General features: G+C 40.3%; 1 protein-coding gene across 7 annotated transcripts in view; it reads left to right on the forward strand.

The window, feature by feature from the left end:
• The window catches only part of LOC149231870 (long chain acyl-CoA synthetase 9, chloroplastic-like), a 298,899-nt gene that overhangs the window by 171,759 nt on the left and 101,548 nt on the right, over positions 1 to 25,592 (forward strand). For 6 of the 7 annotated variants that reach the window (XM_089379304.1, XM_089379303.1, XM_089379301.1 and 3 more), the window contains exons 4-7: positions 615 to 887; positions 1,246 to 1,377; positions 1,523 to 1,696; positions 1,832 to 2,061. In XM_089379304.1, the coding sequence (XP_089235430.1) occupies positions 615 to 887; positions 1,246 to 1,377; positions 1,523 to 1,696; positions 1,832 to 2,061 (809 nt within the window). The remainder of the gene's footprint in view (positions 1 to 614; positions 888 to 1,245; positions 1,378 to 1,522; positions 1,697 to 1,831; positions 2,062 to 25,592) is intronic. The other variant, XM_089379305.1, reaches the window with a different exon arrangement.

Raw genomic sequence — 25,592 nt, forward strand, 5'->3', positions numbered from 1 at the left:
TCTCCAGAGGACATTTTCAAGCTTTACATTGGACTGCTCCCAGTTCCTCATCCCATGTTAACTAGCCAGGTCCTCTTAGTCCGGGACACTCCCCTGAGGACATTTTCAAGCTCTGGATAGGTACTCTCAGTTACTTTTGAGGAAAGGGATAGTTCCTTGTTCACCACCTTTACTTTTACTTCTACCAGTATTGCTGACTAGTGTCTCACTTTATTGGAGTTTACTTACGTCACTGATTTTATCTTCTCTACTATTGCTTTTCTTTTAGCACCTAGGAGTTGCTTTGGCACTCCCACATTATTATTTTGACTTGTATTTTCTTGTCTCATTGACCTGTTTTGATTATACAATATATATTAATAAAATTTTATCTTATTTTATCTATAAAATCATCAGTGTGTCACTGTTCCCACTGTTACTGTATTTAATCTTATAGAATCATTAGTACGTCAATGTTCCCATTGTTACTGTAATTTAACTTATTTTATACATAAAATCATCAGTGCATCACTGTTCCCACTGTTATTTTGTTTCTTGCTATTGACATTTATTTTCATTGGTTTGTTGTCACACATAAACTGGCGTTCTAACTATTCGAGTCTTGTTTATCCCAGACGGAAGTGTCAACAGTCATATGCGACCCCAAGCAGCTGCAAAAACTTTTTGATATAAGCAGACAATTAGATACTGTAGAACGCGTTGTTTACATGGACGACACAGGATTTATAGACAGTCCTCTTTTATCAAGAACTGATAGCGGGTTCACATTTTTATCCTTCTCTGAAATTGAGAGGCATGGGCGGCAGAATCGTGCTGAACCAAATTTACCTGTACCAGCTGACATTGCAGTTATCATGTATACAAGTGGCAGCGCAGGATTGCCTAAGGTTGGGAAGCACAGGTTCTGACTTCACAGTTGCAATATGTATTGTTTCTGTTCTGAAGATGTATTTCTTTTGCACATTCTGTCATCTGCCTCTCTCCTTTTTGTGTAGAAATTATTGTTTACACAGTAATCTAACAAGTTGAAATGAATTAAGGAATTGAGCCATGTTATATGTGGTTTCAGAACTGTAAACACTTCTCACTGTAAACTACTTATTTTCATCATGTTTTCTACTCATTTGATTTTATTTATTTTATCTCTGAGCTTTTCACCCTACATAGCTGGTATGTACTTTTGATTTGAAGAGAAAAAAGTGATAAGAGAGTTTCATGTTTGTTTTCCTATCCTATTCTATGCAGGGGGTTATGATGACTCATGGAAATGTTGTAGCAACAGTTGCTGCAGTAACAACAATTTTACCTGATCTCACAGATGAAGATAAATATTTGGCATATCTACCATTAGCACATATCCTTGAATTAGCAGCCGAGGTATGAAAATCCAGTGTTCCGAATTTTCTGACTGGATGACCAATATATTAAAGCATATTTTTAAGGGTGGGGGGTTGCAATTAATCAAACCAGGTGCATAAAGTATATATTTTCACCCATGTCGTTGTTAAATATTGGCTTGCAGTGTACAATGATTTCTGCAGGCTGTGCAATTGGTTATGGTACACCTTTAACAATACTTGATAAGTCAAACATGATCAAAAGAGGAACCAAAGGGGATGCTACAATGCTCGGCCCTACGCTTATGGCTGCAGTGCCAGCGATATTAGACCGTCTTCGAGATGGTGTAAGGGAAAAGGTTGGTGTGCCTTGATAATTTTTCCCACAAGGCAAGGTCTTAATTTTCCGGCTATTTTTGAAAATTTCCTTCGAATTTTTTTCGAAGTATCAATATTTAAGAACATTTTGTAAATTTTCATAAAAACAATTACAGGTCCAATCAAAGAGCAACATGTCAAGGAAACTCTTTGAAATTTCGTATAGGCGTAGATTGGCAGCTATTGAAGGAAGCTGGCAAGGTGCATGGGGTCTAGAGAAGCTTCTATGGGATGAACTGGTATTTAGAAAGATACGTGCAATTCTTGGAGGGCATGTTCGTGGTTTACTTTCTGGCGGAGCTCCTCTATCTGGAGAAACTCAGCGGTTTGTGAACATATGCCTTGGGTATAATTTCACATCCCTTATTCCTTTTATTGTGCAAAGGAAGGTGTTTTACCTTGAGAGAATGACGAACAAATTTGGTTCGGCTTCCCTCTTGTCTGGAGAAAGTCAAATAAGAGAAGATAGAGAGTTTTAAGGCAGTTACAATTAATAGGTAGATATAATGGTAATAAATTTGTTGCTTGGTGCATTGATAATAGTAACTTCACAATGGAAAATTGAATTACATTACAGTTAATCTGTTTGTTTTCCTTCATTGCACCTAAGCGCACTCTAGAGTCCAGTATGTGAGACATGTAAAGGAACCACAGTAATGCTAATAGAATAAAGTGAAAGAAAAGTTGATATCTGTTATGTAAAAGTTCGATATTAAGAGAACAGATTCATCTTAACCCAGATCTTTTAAGCACCGAGAGGTTTGCACATTGCTTTCTTGCTGATCCCTCTCGGTGCTTAGTAAATTTGGAATTAAGATGGATCTTTTATTTTTTCATGGACAACTTCCTTGGGGAAACCTTCCAAGGGATTGCAGACATTCCATGAATGGCACCACGGTTAAATGTCACTGGTGGACAATATGTACACCTAATCTAGAGGGACCTAGGTAGATTTGACCTCATGATGTCTTGGTCATTATGTCTTTGACATGGCAAGTCAAACCACTTAGGCTAACTCTTGGGGTTCAGGTTAAGATGGATACTGATATATGCTGGTTATTTCCAGGTTCACAATAAAAGACATCACTATTATAAAGTTTTGTGTATTTATTTCTTCACTGTTCAAATACTCTTATTACACCTCAACATTTTCATTCATTGGTCTTCCTATGAAATTCAGAAGTAATGAAAGGGAAGGATATTCTACAGCATAGATGTGTTTGTGTATTCACAAGAGTAGTTCTATCTTAAATTCCTTGATGGACTGCTTCATTCTGTGGTTACTGTTGCTGATCTTTCATGTCGAAATCTCAGCTATCAAGCAAGTTCAAACTTCAGGTATTTGGCTCCATTAAAAATCTCTAATCTTCAAACGGAAATAATGTTGATTTGGGGTAGCATCGGATGTGCTCTAGCCACGAAATTTGGTGGAGAGGCTAGGGCACATGAGATCTCCAATACTCAATAAGGGTTTGGGCAGATTCTAAACAGATCAGGAGATATTAAAATAATTAATATTTTTAATGGAGTCCCTAAGTCTAAACTTAGGGAAAATAAAATATTAATGTGTATTAATATGAATCCGTGTTAGAATGGTCCAAAAGACATGGATCAAACCAGAACTAATCTTAGCCGTTGATTAGGGACTTAATCTCGGCTGTTGATATGTCAACAGGAAAAGTATAAGAGGAGGCTTGAGGGTCACTTGGAGAACACACCAGAGTGATCAATCATTCTATTATCTAGAGCGGGGTTTTCTAAGAGAGATAGAATCAGTTATCAGAGAGCAGCTGAGGGGCATTGAGTACAGAGAGATAGAGAGGCAGAGATTGTGCTGGGAGAGCAGCCAGAGAGAGAGATGCAGGAGAAGCTAGTGCTCACGGAGGGCCACGCAGAGGCAACTAAGTGTTGCGCAGAACACCAGAGGAGCCAGTGTAGCTGACGCAGAGGCTCAGAGAGCTGACTCAGGCTAAGATAGGCTGACACAGAGCCAGCGCTAGGCTAGGAGAGGCTGACGCAGTCCAGATTGGGCAGACACTGGGGTTTCTGGGATAGATTGGTGCTGAGTAGCTGCCGGAAGGATTATCTGGGGTTTCAGCCAGTAGATTTGTCAGAAACTGAGAGGTGTCACTGCCAAGGAAATTCTCTGTTGGGTAGGTCAGTTTCGGCACCCAGATTGTACTCTAATATTGCTTAATAAGAAAACCCTCAGATAGCTGCACTGATTTTCCCGCATTGGGCTTTTCCAGGGACATGAGTCCAAAAATAATGGTGTCATATGGTGTGTTTGTTCTTGTTTTTTTTAGTTGCTGATCTGTAATATGTTGAACATGTACTAGTGTTTATTTTCAGTATTTACATTGTAAATAACTTGTTACGGAAAATAAAAAGTAGGTAGGAATAAATCAGATAAAGAGCATGGAGGGTTTCTAACTAAGTAAACTTCGAAACTTCAACAAATAAATGGTATCTGCATTATCGTTTAGAAGTCTCTATAGATGACTATTGGACTTCCCAAGATAAAAATAGCTACTTTTATGACATTAACGAAGGAAAATAACCAAGATTTGGAGAAACGGGTTGCTGAAGCCTGATAGTATTGGACCTGTTGTCGCTCAGATTGTACAAACACTGTGAAAACTGCTCAGTGCGGGGGCTGTCACTCTGATCCTCGCCCACTCCATTCTAGCTGTCTCCCAACAACAGGCTATGGGGGGTAGTCCCTATGTAAATGAGGTGATGGAAAACAAGTTGGGAACCAACTTGCTCAGGAGACACAATGGAGTGACATAGCTACGTGGTAAATTCTAGCAAGATTAAGGATTCAATTAGATTTAGAATTGAGACCAGTGCCTTATGGAGTCAAAATTGCGTGCTTGTTACAAATTAAAGCCAAGTAATTGGATGGACAACCGCTGCTTAGATGATTAACTAACCTATATGTTTATGCAAATCCTAAGATCTAAGCGTAATGCAAAGATTCTTGGTTACTTTTAGATTATATGCCTAATCTAAGTATAAGACTTTCTCTTAACTATTTTGAAGCTAGGCTCTATGGTAGGTTGTGGGAAGGAAGCCAACAGGGAGCAAGCAAAGACTTGATTAACGATACCTTCTGTTAGGCTGCTATCACCTGATGCCTCCGGCGCTGCAGAGACTGTGGCTCTGATGAGTGTAAGGTCACTGTGTTAACCACCGAAGAGATGCTAAGCCCCTCGGGCTAGATGAGAAGGGTGGCCCTAGATTTCTATCAACCAAGCTTATGCTTGGAGGTAAATTATCAAGTGCAAGACTATCCTAGAATGCTTATGCAAAGATGATGAGTGAAATTCTTAGTTTGATATTTTCTTAATGTTCAAGTACTTTAAGTTATGGTGAATCCTTAATAGCAAGAGTACTTATCAATGAGTTAAATGCAATCCCACAACCAAGAAAATGCCAATTAACTTAATGCCAATAATAAATCAATCCACTTCAACAAGATAGATGCCAATGATGATGCTCTTAGACAATGACAACAATTAAGGAATCTGAAGCACTTATCCACTTATTAGTTAACCGATGACTATCAACACAAAATGCCAATCACAATTACTCAAGACATTCCAATTATGATCTTATGTCAATATCACAATGCCAATTAGATTTCAAATGCCGAATATTAATGAGATTAGAAGCCTAGAGCTTATATGTGAGTGATATAAGTGCAAAATTTGGAAATCTTAAAACTTAAGACAAGACAAGTGAATGTTAGATTTCCAAAAACCAAAATCCACAGTAACACTTCAGAAACATCAACACTTATTAATCTTAGGACAACAACAAGAATGTTACCTCAAATCAACAAAATTGCCAAGCACATGAAACAAAAAATTGACCAATGAGCTGCCCAATGATTTGTCAACGTAAATTTATGAATTTTAAACCTCTTAAGATGTTATGTTCAGCATATATCGACTCTGAAATTACTTATTACAACAGTAAGTAAATGGACAATCAGTTAGCTATTTATGCTACAAGTGCCAAATTATGCCCACAACTTACAGTGAGCTTGCCAAATTAAAAAATTGAAATTTTTAGCCTTTCAAGATGTAGTATTCAGAAAATATCAGATCTGAATATTCAGTTATGCAGAGAAATTCCAGCAAGCTAAACACTAGATCTAGGCTTGATCTTCAATGCCCAAGTGGCCAAAATTCTAGGAAAACTTTATTATGCAATTTTAAAGTATTTTGACCAATTAGATGTGCTTTTAGGGCACTTATATCACTCTTATAAATAAGAATTTATAGCTGTAACAAAACATTGATAAAACTAGGGTTTAGAGAGCAAACCATAGGCACAAGGCCTTGTCAATTACTTGCCCAAATTTACCAAAAATTTCCACTGCAGTTTCCTCCTGCAAACACAAGCTTTTGAGCCCAAAATTCTGCAAAAGCCATCAAGTTTCAGTCCATAAAAATTTCAGAAAAAGAAAGAGGTCAAGCTAGGGCTAGAAGAAAGCTAAAGGTTGAGGAAAAATGCCAAGGAAGATCCAAGAAGAGGCAGAAAGGAGGAGGGAGAAAGCCCAAAAAGCTTGAGTTGGGGAGAGAAGGCCCTATTAGGGCTAGCAACTTAGGGAAGAAGCACTAAACGGCTGCCGTGGGCCCCACAATGGCCACGACCTAGGAAGGAGGTCAAGGCCTCTAGGCCTCACAGTCGGGCCTAAAAAAGGCCTCGAAGGCTTGATGCAGAGGGGAAATAGGGAGGATGAGGCCTTCTAGGCCCATGGCCAGGGCAAAATTGGCCTTATGAACCTTACGACTAGGGCAGAGATGGAGGCTGAGGGCCCTTAAGGGTTATGGACAACCCTAAAAGGGCTTAAAAAGGCTGACACAGAGGGCTTTAGGGCTGACACAGGGGGGAAAGAAGCTAACGTTGGCCCTAGAAGGGCTCTAGTCCTAGGAGGGCTGAAAATTGAAACCCCAACTTTAGAAATATTAATCTTCTTTAGATTCGAAATTCTGCTCAATTTCTTCAATGGTTGGCCCTGTAAAAAACATTTAGAGACTAGATCTTACTACTGAATTTTCTAAGTCTATTCATTAGAAAATTAAGCTGTATTTTGCTGGTTTATTTCTTCTACTTGTTTAAATTCGAACAAGTTATTTAATACATTTAAATACCAAAATAAACACAATATAATCACAATATCTACAGATCATCAACTGAAAGAAAAACAAGCACACAAGTGACACCGTTATTTTTGGACAAATATCCCCGGAAAAACCTAATGTGAGAAAACCGATGCAACTATTTAGAGGGTTATATTATTATGCAGTCTATTTGAGTACAACTGGGTGCTTAACCAGCTCACCCGACAGAGAAAAATACATGACAACAATATCTCCATATCCAGAAATTGGTATTTAGAAAACCTGTCCCACAAAACCCTCTCCGGCACAACTGAAGCTCAGTGCAGGCCCTTCTGGCCTCTCCGTCAGCCCCAAGACCCTCTGCGTCAGCTCTCTGAGGCATTGCGTAGCCTCAACCCATAGAGCTAGTGAGAATAGTGTCTCAGAGGACTGGCAGGTCTTTTTCCAAAGCATATTGGGCAGAGACAAGCTACTATAGTGGGACAAAATTGTGGGTCGATTTGTAGCAGGAGGAGTTCAGATGAGCTCTGTTAAAGAGCTCCACCAGTGGCAGTAACAACAATGGATCGAAGAAGGTGAAGGAGGAGGAAATTGTGGCCCTTGCATGTAAGGTTCCCAGTTAGGGGCGGGGGAAGCAGAAAAAGAAGAAGAAAGACCTGTCAAATGTCTTAAATGTGGTGAACTCGGTAACTACAGTGCCCAGTGTCTTCTTGGGAAGAAGGACAAGGAGGAGAAGGAGGACTAGAAGATGGCTTCAACAGAGATCAACAAACTTTCCTCTAGATTGGAGGAAGACTTCGCTATGATTACTGATATACGTCGAGGGGTGAGGTGGATTGGCAGGGTCCTTGAAGAGTCTACCTCATGGATCAATAACTTTCTACAAGTGCCCACAGTATTTAGTAGCAAGATGGATTAGTGGCAACAGATGTGGTCAAATGCCAAAGTCACAACTGTAGAGACTAGTAGAAGTTAGATCTTGGGGAGCACAGTGCAACTGACACAATGCAGAGTCAGCAACAATGCAAAGTCTTCAGTAGATAGAGTAGTAACTAGTAGTAGTCAAGACTCAGGTGACAGATGCATCATACTAATCACAGATGATCAAGTATTTTGGATGTTTTTCAGTTGCAAATTTTGCAGTAGCAACAACAACAGAGTTCCAACGCATATGTGGTGTTGGAAGTAATACAACAGGGTCGACAACAGCACAGATGCATCGCATATATGAGTTACGTAGTAGTTGGTGGGAAACAACAGCTAGACATCAACCTTGTGACAAGAGATGATGCAAAGACAAGGTGTTGTGGCAGGGTTTGCAGCACTCGAACGCATTCCTCGCTAAGAGGGAGTGTCAGTTTTTGTAGCATCGGATGTGTTCTAGCCACGAAATTTGGTGGAGAGGCTAGAATACATCTAGGTAAACATTCGATGGTGTCTCCTCGTGGATCATTACCTTTGCTACATGGGCCCACATTATTCAGTAGCAGGAGGATCAATGTCAATTGATGCAGTCAGTTCTAGAGTGACAGTTGCAGACTAGTTGTAGTCAGATACCGAGGAGCGCAGAGCAGTGTTGATAGGAGTGCAAGAGGCATAGTGCAGAATCAACAACAATGCAATTTTCACAGTGGACAATGCCGAGGCTAGTAGCAGCTATCGACTCAGGAGACAGTTGCAACACAGAGACAATTGATTCGATATATTGTATTCTTCTTAGTTGCAGTGGTTGCAGCAACAACGACAACAACAATTCAGAGGGAGTTGAGTTGCAATACAAATCCAGAGTTAGTAACAATACAGTTGTATAATGTAGTGTCAACAACAACACAAATGCAACATCAGAGTTGCGTAGTAGTTGGTGGGCAGTGGCAAGCAACCACAGTGGCTAGACATCACCAGTGTGTATGGAAGATGTTACAAAGATAGGGTTTTGTGACAGATTGTGTAACGCTAGTTGGAGTACACCTTTCTCATTAAGATGGAGTGTTAGTTTTTGTAGCATCGAAGATGTTCTAGTCTCAAAACTTTGTGGAGAGGCTAAAAGACGAGTTTTCTAAAACCTAGAAATCATATATGTAAATTCCACTTAGAGATGGCTCAATTAAATTAACTGACCATAATTAAAAATTTCCCAAGTATAACTTAGGAAAAGTGGTTAATTAATAGAAATTAATTGAGAAAGGTGTGAATCATTTAGAAACTCACACAGATCGACTTTGAGATGATCTTAGCCACCAATTAAGTTTTAATCTTGGTCGTTGGAGTCCCAACTGGAGATTATAAGAGGAGGTCAATGGGTAGATGAAGCACACACTAGTGTGTTAGTTTTTGTAGCATCAGAGGGTGTTCTAGTCTTGATAGTTGTTAGAAAGTCTAAGAAGCACTAGGACTCCATAACCCAAAAAAGGTTTCAGGAAAATGCACATAGAAACACCTTAATTAATCAGTAAATAATTTTTTCCTAACTTAGGGAAAATGATTAATTAACAAGAATCAATTTGTGAAAATTCCGTAAACCAGAATCCTATTGGAGCAACTGGAAATAATTCTCCTAATTGTTAAATCAATTCTTAACAATTTATTTACTGTTTGCTACAACAAATACTAAATCAATCACACTGCTACCTACGCAAAATAAACTGCAGAATAACAAAATGTTGGAAGAAATACTAGCACACACATAAAATAACCTAAGTTGCACTGAAACAGATACGGAAATGGGGTTTGAAATGGATATGGCGAATTTTCAAAAAATTTGGATATGATATGACAAGGAAACGACACACACACACAGACACACATATGACAAAATAAAACTTTCATATTACCATTCATCTTTTAGAATCTAGATTCTATATTTAAAAATACATAATCATCATCATGAATTCCACATAAACAAATCATCATCACCAATTCAGCTTAAACATTGTCATCATCATTAGAGATTATTATAACATTCAACATATCATCAAGTTTCTGTTTCCAATTTCAATCATCAACATCATCACCAAAATTAATAATGCTAAATGCACACTACATAGTACAAATTACAAAATTGAACTATGACTGGCAATCTACTATCATATGACATATTATGGTATTCAATGTCCATTGTTCAAAAGTTTAAAACATCACCATAAATTACATTTACATATCATCAAATATGTTTTCATCCATGTAATTAAGCTTCACATCATCATTTGGATCCTCTCCATGAGTGGGAGCATTGCTACCATGTCCACTTGAAGATGCAATTATTGGTGCCTCCTCATGAAACAAAATCATATGAGACATGCCTTTCAACATCATATCCAAGTCAAGAAACTTTGGAAACGGATCCAAAACCCTTAAAAATCCTTGAATCGTTTAAAAAATAGGATCCCGTGTTTCCAAAAAAATGGAAATGCTTTAGAATTAGGATCTGGCGTTTCCAGAAAACTAAAACGTTTCTATGCCATTTCCATGTTGTATCGTACTTGTTTCCATTTCTGAAATGCTGAACGACGTTTCTGGGGTTTGGGTGTGACGTTTCCGGTATCTTAGAAAATAACACAATGATTTTTGGACCAATGTTCATGGAAAAACACATCTTGGGAAAACTGATGCAACAGTTGAGGGTTTTATTATTATGCAGCAGTGAAATAATCCGAGTACAATTGGATGCCCAAACTGGCAAGAAAAATCTAGTGAGGAATTTCCTCACTCCATAGGCAAATCTGGGCTTTGACCTCAGCTTAAATTGAGCCGTCCAAATTGGCTTTGCAGTCACTTCTGTACTTAGCTCAGAACAACTTCTCCTCAAGCCACCTGGTCTGCTGTTGTCTGGGAAAATGTCTCCCTTGGCCTCTGGAACCTCTGCCCAATTTCTGGCACTGAAACTCTGCTTCTCCCCAACAATTTTGAAATTGCCTCTAGAGGCTACTGCATTGCTTTGTGTCAGCCTCACTGTGGCTCCTCCACCTCTTTGCAAATGAACTCACCGGAACTGGAATCCTTCCTCCAACTTGACTGTCCCTGCCCCTCTCTCATTGCTTCGATTTCTCTGGCTCTCTCTCTGACAATTGAATGCTGCTACAGGGGCCCACAATATTCAATAGCAGAATGGATAAGTGTTAGGCATGCAATCATATTCCACAGTGATAATTGCTGACTAGTTGCAGTCAGATGCTGAGGAGCGCAGAGCAATGTTAACAAAAAAGCATGAGGCTCAATAACAGAGTCAGTAGCAACACAGATTCCCCAGTGGACAGTGTAGAGGCTAGTAGCAATCAAATGCTCAGGAGACATATGCAACACAAAGACATTGTTGATTCAGTATTTCAGATGCTTCTCAGTTGCAGTAGCAACAACAATGGTTGCGAGGGAGGTTCAGTGCAGATGCAGAGTTGGTAGTAGTATAACAATGTCAGCAACAACATAAATGCAACATCAAAGTTGAGCAGTGGTTGGTGGGCAGTGGTAGGCAGTCACAATGGCCAGACATCAACAATGTATGGAGGATGATGCAGGGATAAGGCGTGGGAGTAGTTCAACACTAGAATACCTTCCTCACTAAGAGGGAGTGTTAGTTTTTGTAGCATTAGATAGTGTTGTAGTCTCGATAGTTGTCAGAGAGGCTAAGAAGCACTAGGACTCCATAACCCAAAAAAGGTTTTTAGGAAAATCCACTTAGTAATGCCTTAATTAAGTCAATTAATCAGTATTTAAATTTTTACTAAGTCTAACTTAGGGAAAATGATTAATTAACAGGGATTAATTGAGGAAGGTGAGATTTCTTGAAAAACTCACACGGATCGACTAGGAAATAATCTCAGCCATTGATTAAGATTTAATCTTGGCCGTTGGAGTCCCACAATGAGATTTAAAGAACAAGTCGATGGGTAGATGGAGGAACACACCTGAGATCAATTTCCTTGGGCAATTCGATTTTCTAGAGAGTCGCTGCATATGTCAGAAGAGTTCAAGCCAAAGAAGGGAAGCAGAGATAGAGAGAGGCAGGGACAGAGTTCGAAGGAAGTCTTCCAGTTTTGGAGAGTCAACTACAGGAGGGCCGAGTTTCCATAGTGAGGCTGTGCAGTGCTGGCGCAGAAGCTTCAGAGGAAGAGTTCGATTTGGCTAGACAAAGGGTTGATTCGGCTGTTGGAGACCGAGAGAATTTCCAGAAGGGGCCAACAACGCATTCTCAGATGCTGGATTGGGCAGACGACTTGATCAATTGCAGCTCCACGTAGAGCATACAACTCCCTATGTAGATTTGACATAGAGGCTAACGTAGGGGTTTCGTGGAGGCCATTTAAGAGCTGGATCAGTGCTGAGTGAGACAAAATTTGTCTCACTAATTTTTGTGGCCAGTTTTCCTTAGTGGATTGCTAGTTTGAGCATCCAGTTGTACTCAAAATCTTCTCACTGCTGCGTAATAATAAAAACTCTCAGCTGCTGCACTGTTTTTCCCAAGTTGGGTTTTTCTAGGGACTTTTGTCCAAAAATAACTTTGTTAAATTTATTGTGTGTGTGCTAGTATTTTCTCAATTTCTAGTTTATCTTCCGCAATATTTTTTATTTGTGAAGATTGCAGTCTGATTAATTCGTTGTTGCTGTAGCAATATACTGCATAATTAATTTATAAGTTAGAAGAATTAATTCCAATTGTTGCAATAAAAATTTCAGTAGTGAAATTTTCACATGGTGCAGATACTCAGCTGCCTAGGTACTTCTAATTTCCAATAGTAGGGGTGATTCAACAATGGAGATCGAATTAGTGGGTGAGTAGCAGGTGGCAGAGGGGTTGTAGAGCAGTATTTCGGAGGAGGTTCCAGTTCCAGAGTCAGAAAGAGGAGGCTGAAATTATTCTATAGGAGACTGCGCAAGTTCTTCGTGGAGCCTTGAGATAGGTAGATTGATTTGGCTGAAGGAAAGGTCGTTTTCAGTTCTAGAGGTCGAGAAGATTTTCCAAGGTGTCAGAATTTTCCCAGTCAACAGTAGGCAGGATGACTTGATTTTCATCAATTTTGGGTTGAGCGTGTGGCAGGTTGCGTAGAGGTGACGCAGGGCCTGCGCAGAGGGTTTGGACAACTTTCTTTTCAGATCTCAGACAGAGCCGGGATTGCTTGGAGAGAGGGTAAAATTCCTTAGTATATTTTTGCGAGTATTTCTCTTGGTTAGAATTGCCAGTTTGGCGACATTTTATTGTACATCGAAATTCTGCTGTTACATAATAATAAAAACCCTCACTGCTGCAACCAATTTTCCCACATTGTGTTTTTTCGGGAACTTTAGTCCAAAATAACGGTGTTAAAATTTTTGTGTGTGTGCTAGTATTTTTCGGTTCCTGTTTTTGTTTCTGCAATACTTAAATTTGCAAAGAAATTGCAGTGTGAATATTTCGTTATTTTGCCGCAAACAAAATAAACTGCATAATTAAATTTACAGTTAGAAGAAATATTTCCAATTGCTGCATTTCAAAGAATTTTCACACAACCCATGATGGAAACTACTTGCCACTCATGCATAATGCCAGTGTTGCATCTTCACCATTAGGTACAGTTAATCATTAGTGCATCTAAGTGAACAAAGCTTGTTAATCAAGGGAAAATTGACACTTCATATGGGGTTTTCCTTCCAAATTTAGGGTTTTGATCTCGTAAGAGTGTCCTCCTAGGGTAGGAGAGGCTAATAGACGACCCTATTAGGTGTTCCCAATCCCTAAGGGGAAAGACAGGTCCTTGGTACATCTTTCAATCAATAGGTGGCATATGAATAATGACGGAATGGCAGTGGATAAAGGGGGTCTCAGAGCTGTTGATAATTGGCAACTAAGGGATGAATTTCCTTGAATACAATCTCATTTCTGACTATTCTAAAGTGACTTTCTAAAAATAGAAAGTCATGTCTATCATTTCATGCACGCCTTTCCAAAAATAGTAAATCACCTTGCTTCAATTGTTAATCAAGTATAGATGATGGAAAATCACTTAACATATCCTTAATCAATCTTAATTGCTCAATATTTACTTAGTCATCAATATTATCATTAATATTATTTTTATTATCCTTATGATATTATAATATTATTATCGAAATAGAAATTCATGTCACCTTTATTACTTGGCACTCAATCATGCCACTTCACATCTCTCTCTCTCTCATTGATGGCACTCGTACCCCTCTCTCTTAATCGATTCATTGCACGCCTCTTACTCTTTGTTACGCACATTAAAGACTTATCATAACACTCCTCTTGCATGCATTAAAGATTTGTCATAAAAGATTCCTCTTACACACTCTTCAATGCATATGTTAGACTCTCTCCTTCAAGGCATGCATACTCTTTTATGGCATGAGTTACAAAGGCAAGCGTACCTCCTTAATGGCATGAGTTACAAAGGCATGCGTTCCTCCCTAAATGGCATATGTAACTCTTCCCCAAGGCATGTGAGTTATTCCTCCTTCATGACTCGAACTCCTTGCTCCTCCTGTATATATGTTATATATGTGTCTGTCATCTTCCCTCTCACTCACTTGTGCATTGTGAAAGGAGACTTTGAACTTGTGAAAGAGAGAGTTGGAGAGAGTAGAGAAGGATTGGGAGAATGAGAGAGAGACTTTGGGAGTAAGAGCAAAACTTAGTGAGCCAAAGTGATTGAGTGTTTGCATCAGCTACTGCTATCAGAGATTTTCTTCAGATTTGGGTGAACTTCTTCATTCTCTCATTGTATTTTGTTTCTTTGCTGACAATTGATTTCTAATAGAAGTAGAATTTGGTTGGGTTTTCCCCTTGTGAGTTTTTCCCTGGCCATTGGACCTAAATTCTTTGTGTCTCATTGTGTTTTTCGCTGTCTTATATCTTGCATATGGTTTATACGATGTATTTTCTATCTACAATTGCTTAACTGATATTGCATCGTGAAGGAGTTTCATTTTTAAGTAATTGTTATAACATAGACCATCAAGTTTCAATAAGAGCCAGATGCCATGGGCCAATAGATAACAAGAAGAAGGAAGTCCACATATTGGGTATACAGAGATGAGGAAGGAGCAATCATAGATGCATGAGTGACCCCAACCTTTGTTTTTTTCCTTTTTGGCTTTTCTTGATTTTTATTTGTATTACTGCTCGAAGCTCCAGGAAATGAGAGCATGTTGGGAATGATGTATAACAATTATTACCCCCTTAAAGGTGATGTAGTTCATCTCCCACCAAGGGTTGGGGCATGCATGTGTTCCTTTTATGATGTAATGGGGCAACCGGTGGCCGTAGGAACCAAGGTGATGGTCGTAATGATAAGGGGTAGAGCTCATGCTTGCCTTTTGCCCACATTTTATTATCAATGTATTGGCCATCTTTTGCATTTTATGATTTTTTTTCTTATGTTTCTTACATATGGCCATGATATGCTTTTTACTTTCTTTTAGTTGCATCAGCCTTTGGGGCAACATTTCTAGGCCTGACCCCGATATCTGGACAAGGGGAGGGGAATGTCAGACTCTATGGACCCAGTGGTCATGTGGAGCCAGAGGAAGAAAATGATGAAATAGGGCTTGTAATGTGCGAAGGGGGGTGAAAAATATGGAATGGGAAAATGAAACCATGCTACCAAAATCGGGGTTTCCCAAATTGTGCCCTTCCTAATGCCATTGGCCAATAGGGGAGATCCCACAAGGTTAGGATTGAAAGTTAATCCCCCATTTAAGGTGAGGGAACAAAACCATGGTCAAAGTCCTTCCTTCTTCCAAGTCACCCAATAGTCCATGCCAAAATGCCCCATTGAAAAAAAACATAAGTACTCTGTTGCACAGTCAAAATCATACCTTTTGGCTCGGATTATGCGACTTCTAACATGTGCTCCTGACAAATGGGCAAGGAAACATACAATTGATGTAGGTGGCGGAGATGAAATGACACATCACATTGGCTACTCGGTGGCTATCAGGGGTTGCTAGTGTGAAAATTCTTGCTACTCGAAGGAACCCCTACTGCAGAAAATCTAAATCTACTTCACCTACTTGATTTTTAATATACATTAACCAAGTTATTCATCTGAATACTGAAGCAAATTACTTTTGCAGCCTACACTAATTTTATATTTGATCTCATGAAACATAAAACAGAGCAAAGAACAAGATACATAGGACAGTTATTTTTGGACACAATAGTCCCCAGAAAAACCCAATGCAGGAAAACTAGTGCAGCATCTCTAAGGGTTTATTATTATGCAGGAGAAATATCTGAATACAAATCTAGGATGCTCATCTAGCAATCCTTATAGAGAAAACACTGGCAGAAAATTTGAGTGAGTTTTACCTCACTTCACCCGGCAGAATTTTGGCTGATCCGACACAAGATTGGCTAGCCTCAGCTATTCCTGCGTAGGCCCTACGTCAGCCTTTCAGGCTTTGCGTCAGCCTTGCGGCACCTTCTCCGCCCTCTGTGTCAGCTGTTTCGATAGTTCTAGCAGTTCCTGACAGTTTTGGTAGTTCCCGACAGTTTCGCTTGTTCCGACAGTTCTGGAATCTGCGTGATAAACAACTTTTTTGTGTCAGCTCTCCCGGCTATTGTGTTGCATATGCATTAACTCTCTTGGTTGTTCCAGTAGTTCCCGACAGTTCTGACAGTTTCAGCTATTTCGACAGTTCTGGATTCTGAGTGACAAGCAGCTTTTCTGCGTCAGCTCTCCTGGCTACTACGCTGTCTCTCTGCAAGCTCTCTCCACCTCTTTGTTTTGTACTTTCCGGAAAGTCCTCCCAGATTCTCTTTGCCCCTCTGCTACAAGCGATTTTCCTCCTGAGAACTTCTCATCTCAGAAAATTGATTTCCTAATCTCTCTGTGTGTATTCTCCAACTGACCCCAAGCCTTCTGTTATACTTTTCCTGTTGAGAAATCAACGACCGTGATCTAATCTCTAATCAACAACTATGATTAAAACAACCCTGATCCTCGTCACTTAGAAGCTCTCACCCATATTTTCATTAATACCCATCAATATTTTAATTTTCCTAAGTTTAGACTGAGGAACTCCATTAAAAATATTAATTATTTTAATACAATACAATCCGGGTGGAATTTCACCAAACAATTTCTTGGTCTTGGAGATCTCATGTGTTCTAGCCCCTCCACAAAATTTTGGAGCTAGAGCACATCTGATGCTACCCAAAAATCAACACTCCCTCTTAGAGAGGAATGTGCTTTAGCAATACTTCCCAGCAGGAGTACCACATTGATCCACGCCATCGGTCCTCTATGCTACTGATGCTCGCCCTGCTGCCCCTCATCCACTGCATTGGTGTAATCTGTACTCCTGCCCATGACATTGTCACTATCATTGCTACCTCTGTACTGCAATTCCCTCTCAATTCGCTGCATCATGCTACCCATAACACTGCGACTGCTAATTGTTGCACTGCAACTCAGTTGCTGAGAAGTAAGCAACTGAAAATCCACCCAAAAGCTGACTCGCTGGTCAGTCTAGATATTCTTGGATGCTGAAGCTACCTCTATGGCTAATTTGTGTTGACCCACTGATGCTACTGCACTGCTGTTGTATCTGCTCTGTGCCTCCCTCAGTGTTGCAACATTCCATTGCTCTACTTTAGACTATGGCACTCTAGCTCTGCCACTGTTGCTCCTTCATCCCTCACACCAATTGACACTCGTCATTCTGCTACTGTCATTAAGGGCTCCCATTACCGTATGTGATCCAAGAGTTTGGGCACCTCAAGGATCCTGCCGACATGTAGTCCTCTCGATTAGAGCTCAATATTGCCCCATCTCCCTCCTGGAGATGCGTGGGCACTCATGGCAAACTCATCCTCGTCATTTTTTTCTAAAGCAGCCTTAGGATCATGTTTCTCATCCTTATCCTTTTTCTTCAAAGGACAGTGGGATGCATAGTGGCCCATCTCGTCACAACTCAAACATTTCACCTTCGAAATGTCCTCTCGCTTCGGGTTTTGCTGTCCATTCGATGCTAGAGTTCCGTTCTCCTCATCCTCCTTCGTCTTTGAGCCACTGCCAGTGTTGCCACTGAGGTTGACCTTCATTAGGTCCCTCCTTAACTCCTCCTATTGAAGAGACGCCCACATCTCCTCCCATGAAGGTAGTTTTTCTTTGCCCAATTTTCTTTGGACGAAAACTTGTCATTCATCTAAGACTCCATTTAGGGTTATCCCCACCATCGCAGTTGGCTGATGAGTGGACCCCACTGCAACAAGCTAGTCTCTAGTGTCCTGAAGATGCTGAATATAGAGGTTCACCCCTTCTCCTTTCTGCATCAAAGTCCGCTGCAACTTCTACTCTAAATACATCTTCTGTGGTTCGGAATAGCCTTCATACAGAGAAGACAAAGCTTCCCACATCTCTCTGGCTGTATCCTTGCCTGGCAAGTGTGAGACCATATGGTCTCAAACTCCATTGAGAATGAGCTTCTTTGCCTTCCCCTGCTTGACTTTGTACTTCTTCTTTTGATCGTTGTCAGCAGGAACAACTACAACACTATTGACGTAGGTCTCAAGATCATATTTGTCCAGAACAACTAAGATTCCGGTCTTCCATATGACATAGTTGGAAACACCTTCCAAACTGTCCTGATCTCTGAGCCCATGTGATGCCATCTCACCCAAATGTCGAACTGACTCCTCTAGTCACTGCTTAGCACCTGCTCAGCAAGTGAGAAATTCGAACTTTCTGGCAGAAAGTTCTATGAGGAGAAAATTCCCCTTCTACGTGTCCTCTTTCTTTTCCAGGAGATTTCTGCCCTGGCAGAAACTACGCCCTTCAAGCACTGCGCTGAGACTCTGCGTCACTCCCTCTGCCTCAGCAAAATCACGAACTAGAAATTGTACCTCTCTGTCATCTCACCCAGAGAGAGATTTCCTCGGATCTACTTCCTGGCAAGCACTGCGCAATCCCTTCAAGGGGATTTGAATTGTTGCCAAGTGCAACTTTTGGCCCCACTGCCCAGCACTAGATCTTCTCTTCTTGTTTCAAAATCAATGCTCTGATAACATGTGAAAATTCCTACTACTCGAAGGAACCCCTACTGCAGCAAATCTGAATCTGCTTCACCTACTTGATTTTTAATATACATTAACCAAGTTATTCTTCTGAATACTTAAGCAAATTACTTCTACAGCCTACACTAATTTTGTATTTGATCTCATGAAACAACAAAGAGAGCAAAGAACAAGGTAAATAGGACACACTTATTTTTGGACACAATAGTCCCCGAAAAAACCCAATGTGGGAAAACCGATGCAGCAACTCTGAGCGTTTATTATTATGTAGGAGAAATATCTGAATAGAAATCTAGGATGCTCATTTAGCAATCCTTTACAGAGAAAATACTGGCAGAAAATCTGAGTGAGTTTTACCTCACTTCACTCGGAAAAATTCTTGTTGATCCGGCACAAGACTATCTAGCCCTGCGTAGGCCTTGCGTCAACCTTTTAGGCTTTACGTCACCTTTTCTGCCCTCTGCGTCAGCTCTCCCAGTTGTTCCAACAATTCTTCGCAGTTCTGACAGTTTCGACTGTTCCCACAATTCTGGAATCTGCGTGACAGGCAACTTTTTGGGTCAGCTCTCCCGACTAATGTGCTGCCTCTACATAAGCTCTCTCGGCTGTTCTGGTAGTTCTGGCAATTCCTGGCAGTTCCTGCTGTTCTGATAGTTCTGGATTCTGTGTGACAAGCAACTTTTCTGCGTTAGCTCTCTCGACTATTGCGCTGCCTCTCTGCAAGCTCTCATCGCCTTTCTATTCTGTATTTTCCAGAAACTCCTTCTCCTAGATTCTCTCTAACCCTCAGCTGCAAGATCTCCCTAATCAATTTTCCTCCTGAGAACTTCTCACCTTAGAAAATCGATTTCTTCAATCTCTCTGTGTGTATTCTCCAACTGACCCCAAGCCTTCCTTTATACTTTTCTTGTTGAGAAATCAACGAATGTGATCCAATCTCTAATCAACGGCTAAGATTAAAATAGACTTGATCCTCGTCACTTAGAAGCTTCTCACCCATATTTTCATTAATACCCATTAATATTTTAATTTTCCTAAGTTTAGACTTAGGAATCCCATTAAAAATATTAATTATGTTAATAAAAAACAATCCGGGTGGAATTTCACCAAACGATTTCTGAGTCTTGGAGATCTCATGTGTTCTAGACCCTCCAAATTTTTTTGGAGCTAGAGCACATCCGATGCTACCCAAAAATCAACAGCTAGCTGCCAATTGGAAGAAGATGACTATAAGAAGTGCTCTCCTAGGGGTACTCACATTTGGTGGGTAACACAACCTACTCTAGAAGAGCCAACATACCAAACTAAGCATCATAATTAGACTTTGCAATGTATGTTTTCTCTTGTGCTAGTGAAACACCTTTTGTTTAGATGAAGGGATCATGAAATTCCATATTGTGTGTAATGGGTAGAACAACCACACAAACGAGATCCCTCTTCTGTTTTAACACAACACATTATTGGGTGGGGCACACTTGTGAGTACTCTAAGTTAGGTCGTCATGATGGTAAGTGCTTCCAATTACCATTAATCGCAACCTAACAAACTCGAATCACTATTGTACTTTCCGAGGACATTGCCTTTAATAAATACTTGAATTCCATATTCATCCATCAACCTATGAAATGCAAAGCTTCCATATGAACTCTTTTCTACCTTCATCTGTCTTCCTGCAACTTGAAAGCATCACATCTCTGCAGTGCATTGATCTTGAAGAGTCCTATGTCAAATCCCATCCTGCACAACTTTCTTACAAACTTCCTTACCTGCTATCAATGATGTTATAAGATTGATTCCTTTTGAAGATCTATTCAAAATGAATATTGATATGCAGGCCTTCCTAGTGGAATTAGGATTGGAAATTTGAGAAATAGATATAATAGTATGACTCCAAGAAGCTTTATATTATTTTCCACTAGAAACATGACTTTACCTCTTTTTTGAACACTCAGTGGATTTTTGTAGATATAAAGGGCAAGTAGATTCATACGCTTCACTATGTTTGTTCGCTATGCCTCAACAACTAGATTTTGCTAATTACATGATTATCTATCTACTAGGGCTTAACAACTAAAGATCACTAGGATAAAAGGTGGGATCATTGATGATCTTTGCTTAGGTTGTGGTTGTCTTGGGACAGTGAAGCACTTACTTTGTGATTGCAAGTTTGTTGAGCAATGTTGGGATCACGTCTAGGATCAACATGTTATATCCCTTATTGTTATTTTTCACTAAATACTAGGGAATTTGCTTAAGGAAAACTTTATCATGAATTTCTAATTCAAGACTTTATAAAAAATTCGTCACAGAGTAGAAATTGCCAACAAATTAAATTAAAGTTGCAATGTGAAAGCCCAAAAATTTATGAAAGGTTGCTGCTCTAGCAATTTTTATTAATAGATTCCCAAGAGGAATTTTACATCAAATTTCTTGAGATAGAATATCGAAATAACCTGAAAGGATGCTTTCCCTCTACTTTTGAAAATTTGCTCCTTCAACTGACGAATTTGGCCTGCTTTTAAATCACTGCTTGGTTGTCCTCGCTGGTGTAATTTCGTAGTGCCCTAACACCAAAATTTGGTCCTCTTACTAGTGTAGATCAACCCTGGCTTCACAATGATCTCGACCCTCTTGATTTAGCAACTTGGCCCACACTTAGATGCTCCAAACCCTCACAATTTTCAGCCTCCGTGAGAATCAACAGTTTGACTGTAGGGTTTATCAGCTTGGCCTCCTGAATAGATGACTCTCTGCTGCAAATCGACCTTCTGGAATGATGGTTAGTGAACTCACCCTTCGATCTCTGGGATAGTGTTTTAACCCCATGCGCCTTTAACCAAATTTGGCCTCAGGAATGTAGCAATTCGACCTCCCTTTATGAGCATAAATTCGACCTGTTTGAAATATCACAATTTTTGTTCCCACCAAACATGAACTCATCCCTCTAGTGTTTGCCATTTTAGCCCCTCTGTATTAATCACTTTAGGTCCAAATCAACCTCCCTAAGAAGATATAGTTTGACCTCTAAAATGTAGCAAATTGACCTACTTTATGGGTAGGAATTCAACCTTCATAAATGCACAATTGTTCTTCAATAAATCGTAGAACTCGACCTCCTACTAGCTAAATTGATATTCTTGGCACACTAAATTTCGTCCCTCTCCTTATGCTTCCAAATTGACCCCTGTAGAATCAACCTGCAAGGACACAATTACTGGATAGGGCGGCTTTGCAACCTCTGAAACCAATGCCACCAGCTAGTGTGTATATCTCAACACCGAAACTGGGAACCAATGAGGGTTTCTACCTCTCTCAGCAAGCTACTTGAGCTCCTTACCAAATGTCACCAATAATTCTTCACATATCCCCCTCGAATCTCCTTCTCCTTTTAATAATGATTTACTCCAAAAACCACAGGTGGTAAACAAAAACCATGGGTCACTTTATTTTTCGTAAGTGACTTTTACCACCTATACTTAATTTTTATTTATTTTATTTTGGTGACCCCTTTATTTTCTGTTAATAGTCCATGAGATCCAGTTAGGCTATGACAATGCTTTCATACTAATATGGATTGGAAGGGGACATTACAGAACATGTAGAGTTCTTTGATAAGGGGAGAATTCATTGGTGAGCAACACATTTTTAGAATCTTGCTAATTAGTTTTGTTACCCAACAAAAGTGTGTGACCCCATAGGAGGATTTTTCTCCTAAATTTGTCTTCAACTGATAGCCAACAACCCCTGACAACCACCAATATAGCTGATATATTGTGGCATTTGATCTTTGTCCCTTGAGCCAGTCATATGTTCCCTCACCCATTTGTGGAGAGAGTATGTTTGAAGGTGGGTCATCCAATCCTAAAGGTATGTTTTTCATTGTACAATCAAGTGCTTATGCTTGTTTTTCCTTGGGAACTTTGAGCATGTATTATTGGATGACTTGGAAGGAGGGGTTTTAACTGTATTTTTGTTCCCGCACCTTAAATGGGGGGTTAATCCTCATTCCTAGTCCCATGGGATCTCCCCTATTGGCTTATAGCTTCATGTAGGGCACTACCTGGGAAACCCCGATTTTGGTAGCGCTTCCCCATTTTCCCATTTCACTTTTTTCACTCTCTCTGCACATTACAAGCCCTATTTCATCATCTTCCCTCTTTGGGTCCACAAGGCATTGGTACATCCCCTCCCATGGTCCACATGTTTGGGTTGGGCCTGGAAATGTTTCCCCTGAGGTTGATGTAGCAAAAAAAAAGGTTAAAAACATATCATGGCTACAAGCAAGAAACAAAAAGAAAATACTATAAAATGCAAAAGATGGTCGGGCCATTATATTAGCATGTGGGCAAAAGCCAAACATGAGCTTTACCCCTTCATTATGGCCATGACCCTAGTTCTTAGGGCCCCGTGAATGCCCCCACATCATTAAGGAACCCATGTGCGTCTCAACCCCTGGTGGATGATGAACTGCCCCACCTTAAGGGGGAAATAACTGCTTATATCGTACACCACATGCTCTCATCTCCTAGAGCCCAAAGCATTAATACAAAGAAAAATCAAGAAAAGGCAAAAGGAAAATGAAGAAGGGTGGAAAAACAAAGGCCAGGGTAACTCATGTATCCACGATTGCTCCCTCTTACATCTGTACACCTAAATATGTGGACATCCCTCACCATCACCATCCTTGAACTCATGGCATTGAGACACTTGTGTCCTTATCCATTCTATGAGTATTCACATGGCACCTATCAACTGAAGGATGTACCTTGGACCTGTCTTTCCCCTTAGGGGTTGGGAACACCTAATAGGGTTGTTTATTATCCACTCCTACCTAGGGAGGTAACACTATTACAAGCTTAATGTCGCAAATTTGTAAGGAAAGCACATTATGAAATCTCATTTGTGCCCTTGACTAACAAGATTGGTTCACTTAGATGCACTAATGAATTATTTTACCTGATGGTGAGCAAGCACATTGGATCTTATATGTAATTGGCAGATTGTTTCATCATGGGCTTGGCAACTTATCTAGGGCCCAAGCCCACCAGAGGATCATATTGATACTTATAGGGGATGCATTTGAGAGCCATGGGACTCTGTCACGTGTTTGAGCATCATTTCATGCCATGGGTATCCTCAACACCTTCAATAGTTTTTTAATTGCCCCACATTATTCACGAGATGATGCACTTGGACTAGTGTGATGCAGCCGACTTAGCATGATTAGGGCAATTGATCCAAGGGCCATAGGAGGTTTGTCTCACCATTGAGATATGGGCGGGCAGACACCATCGTCAGAGCCTCATTTGGAGCATTGTTCGAACTTTTCTTTCATTTGGAGACCCATGAGACCAGCAAATGTGCCCCAAACCACTTTGGGGCCCACATGATGACTTGCATGGAAAATTAGAGGCCATTCCCTAATTCATCTTTATTGGAGCCCTCTCTCTCATCATAGCACCTAGAGAACTCAATATGGGCCTCCAATAACGCTACATCATCATGACATGATCAACTCGACTTGAATATGGATGACTTATTCATAACTGTTGAGTATGTTGTCATTGATGTCAAACCGGGTGCAAGATATTGTCATTGATGTCCTTGGTATGCTGGTATGCATGGATGAGATGATGCATTGACGAAGCCTTAGCTCTAGGGTTTGGATTCCCTAGGCAATGAACACACACTGCACTTGTTGAAAATTTTGAAGAAGAAAACCAATGAAGTTTCCTTAGAGACAATCATCCTTCTATTCTCTTTGTCATGTTGATTTTGACGATATGTGGCATGTTACCCACCACCTGTGGGTAGTATCCATAGGAGAAAAAAATTCTCTTAGACGGTCCTCAGTCGGTAGCCAGCAAGTCCTTGCAACCACCAGATAGCTCGATGTGCCACTATCTCGGCCGCCTGAACCAGCCATATGCTTCCTCGCTCGTCTGTTATGATCGTATGTTTGAAGGTGGGCCTTCCAACCCCGAAGGTATGACTTTTCATTGTGTAGTTGGGTATTTTTGTTTACTTATCATGGACACTTTTGGGCATGGATTAGTGGGAGAATTCGGCGGAAAGAGTGGGTTTGGTTTGTACTCTTGTCTTCTTTGTCTAATTTGATGGTTAACCTTTTATCCTAATCCCGTGGGATCTCCTTTATTGGCTACTAGCTTTAGGAGTGGCACTACATGGGAAACCCCGATTTTGGTTGTGTGGTCCCGCTTCTCGACACCATATACATTACTCCCCTTCGCTCATTAAAACCCCATTCACCATATTTCCCTTGTGGGTCCACATTTGTCCATTAGGTCCACAAGGAGTTAGCCTCCCCTTCCCCTTCTCCTTGTCCACTTTGGGTTGGGCTTTGAATGATGCCCCAGAGGTTGATGCAACTAAAAGAAAAGAAAAAGCATAATTTGGCCACTCAATAGGAAATGTACCATAAAATGCAAAAGTTGGCTAGTACATACAAATTTAGCACGTGGGAAAAATCCAAACATGACGTTTACCTCTTTCGTCACGGCCAACATCCTGTTCCTAGGGCCCCTCACATTGGCCCCTTACATCGTTTCCCTTACATCGTTTAAGAACACATGCTTGTCCCAACCCTTGGTGGGCGATCAACTGCCCCACCTTAAGGGGGTATTCACTTCTATATCCTATATATCATGCTCTCATACCCTAGATCCTTGAGCAATTGCAAAAGAAGAATTTATAAAAGGCAAAAGGCAT

This window comes from Pinus tabuliformis, chromosome J (genome assembly GCF_031772625.1).
Source record: "Pinus tabuliformis cultivar Carrire ecotype Pingquan chromosome J, CPIR1, whole genome shotgun sequence".
In the NCBI taxonomy this organism is placed as follows: domain Eukaryota; kingdom Viridiplantae; phylum Streptophyta; class Pinopsida; order Pinales; family Pinaceae; genus Pinus; species Pinus tabuliformis.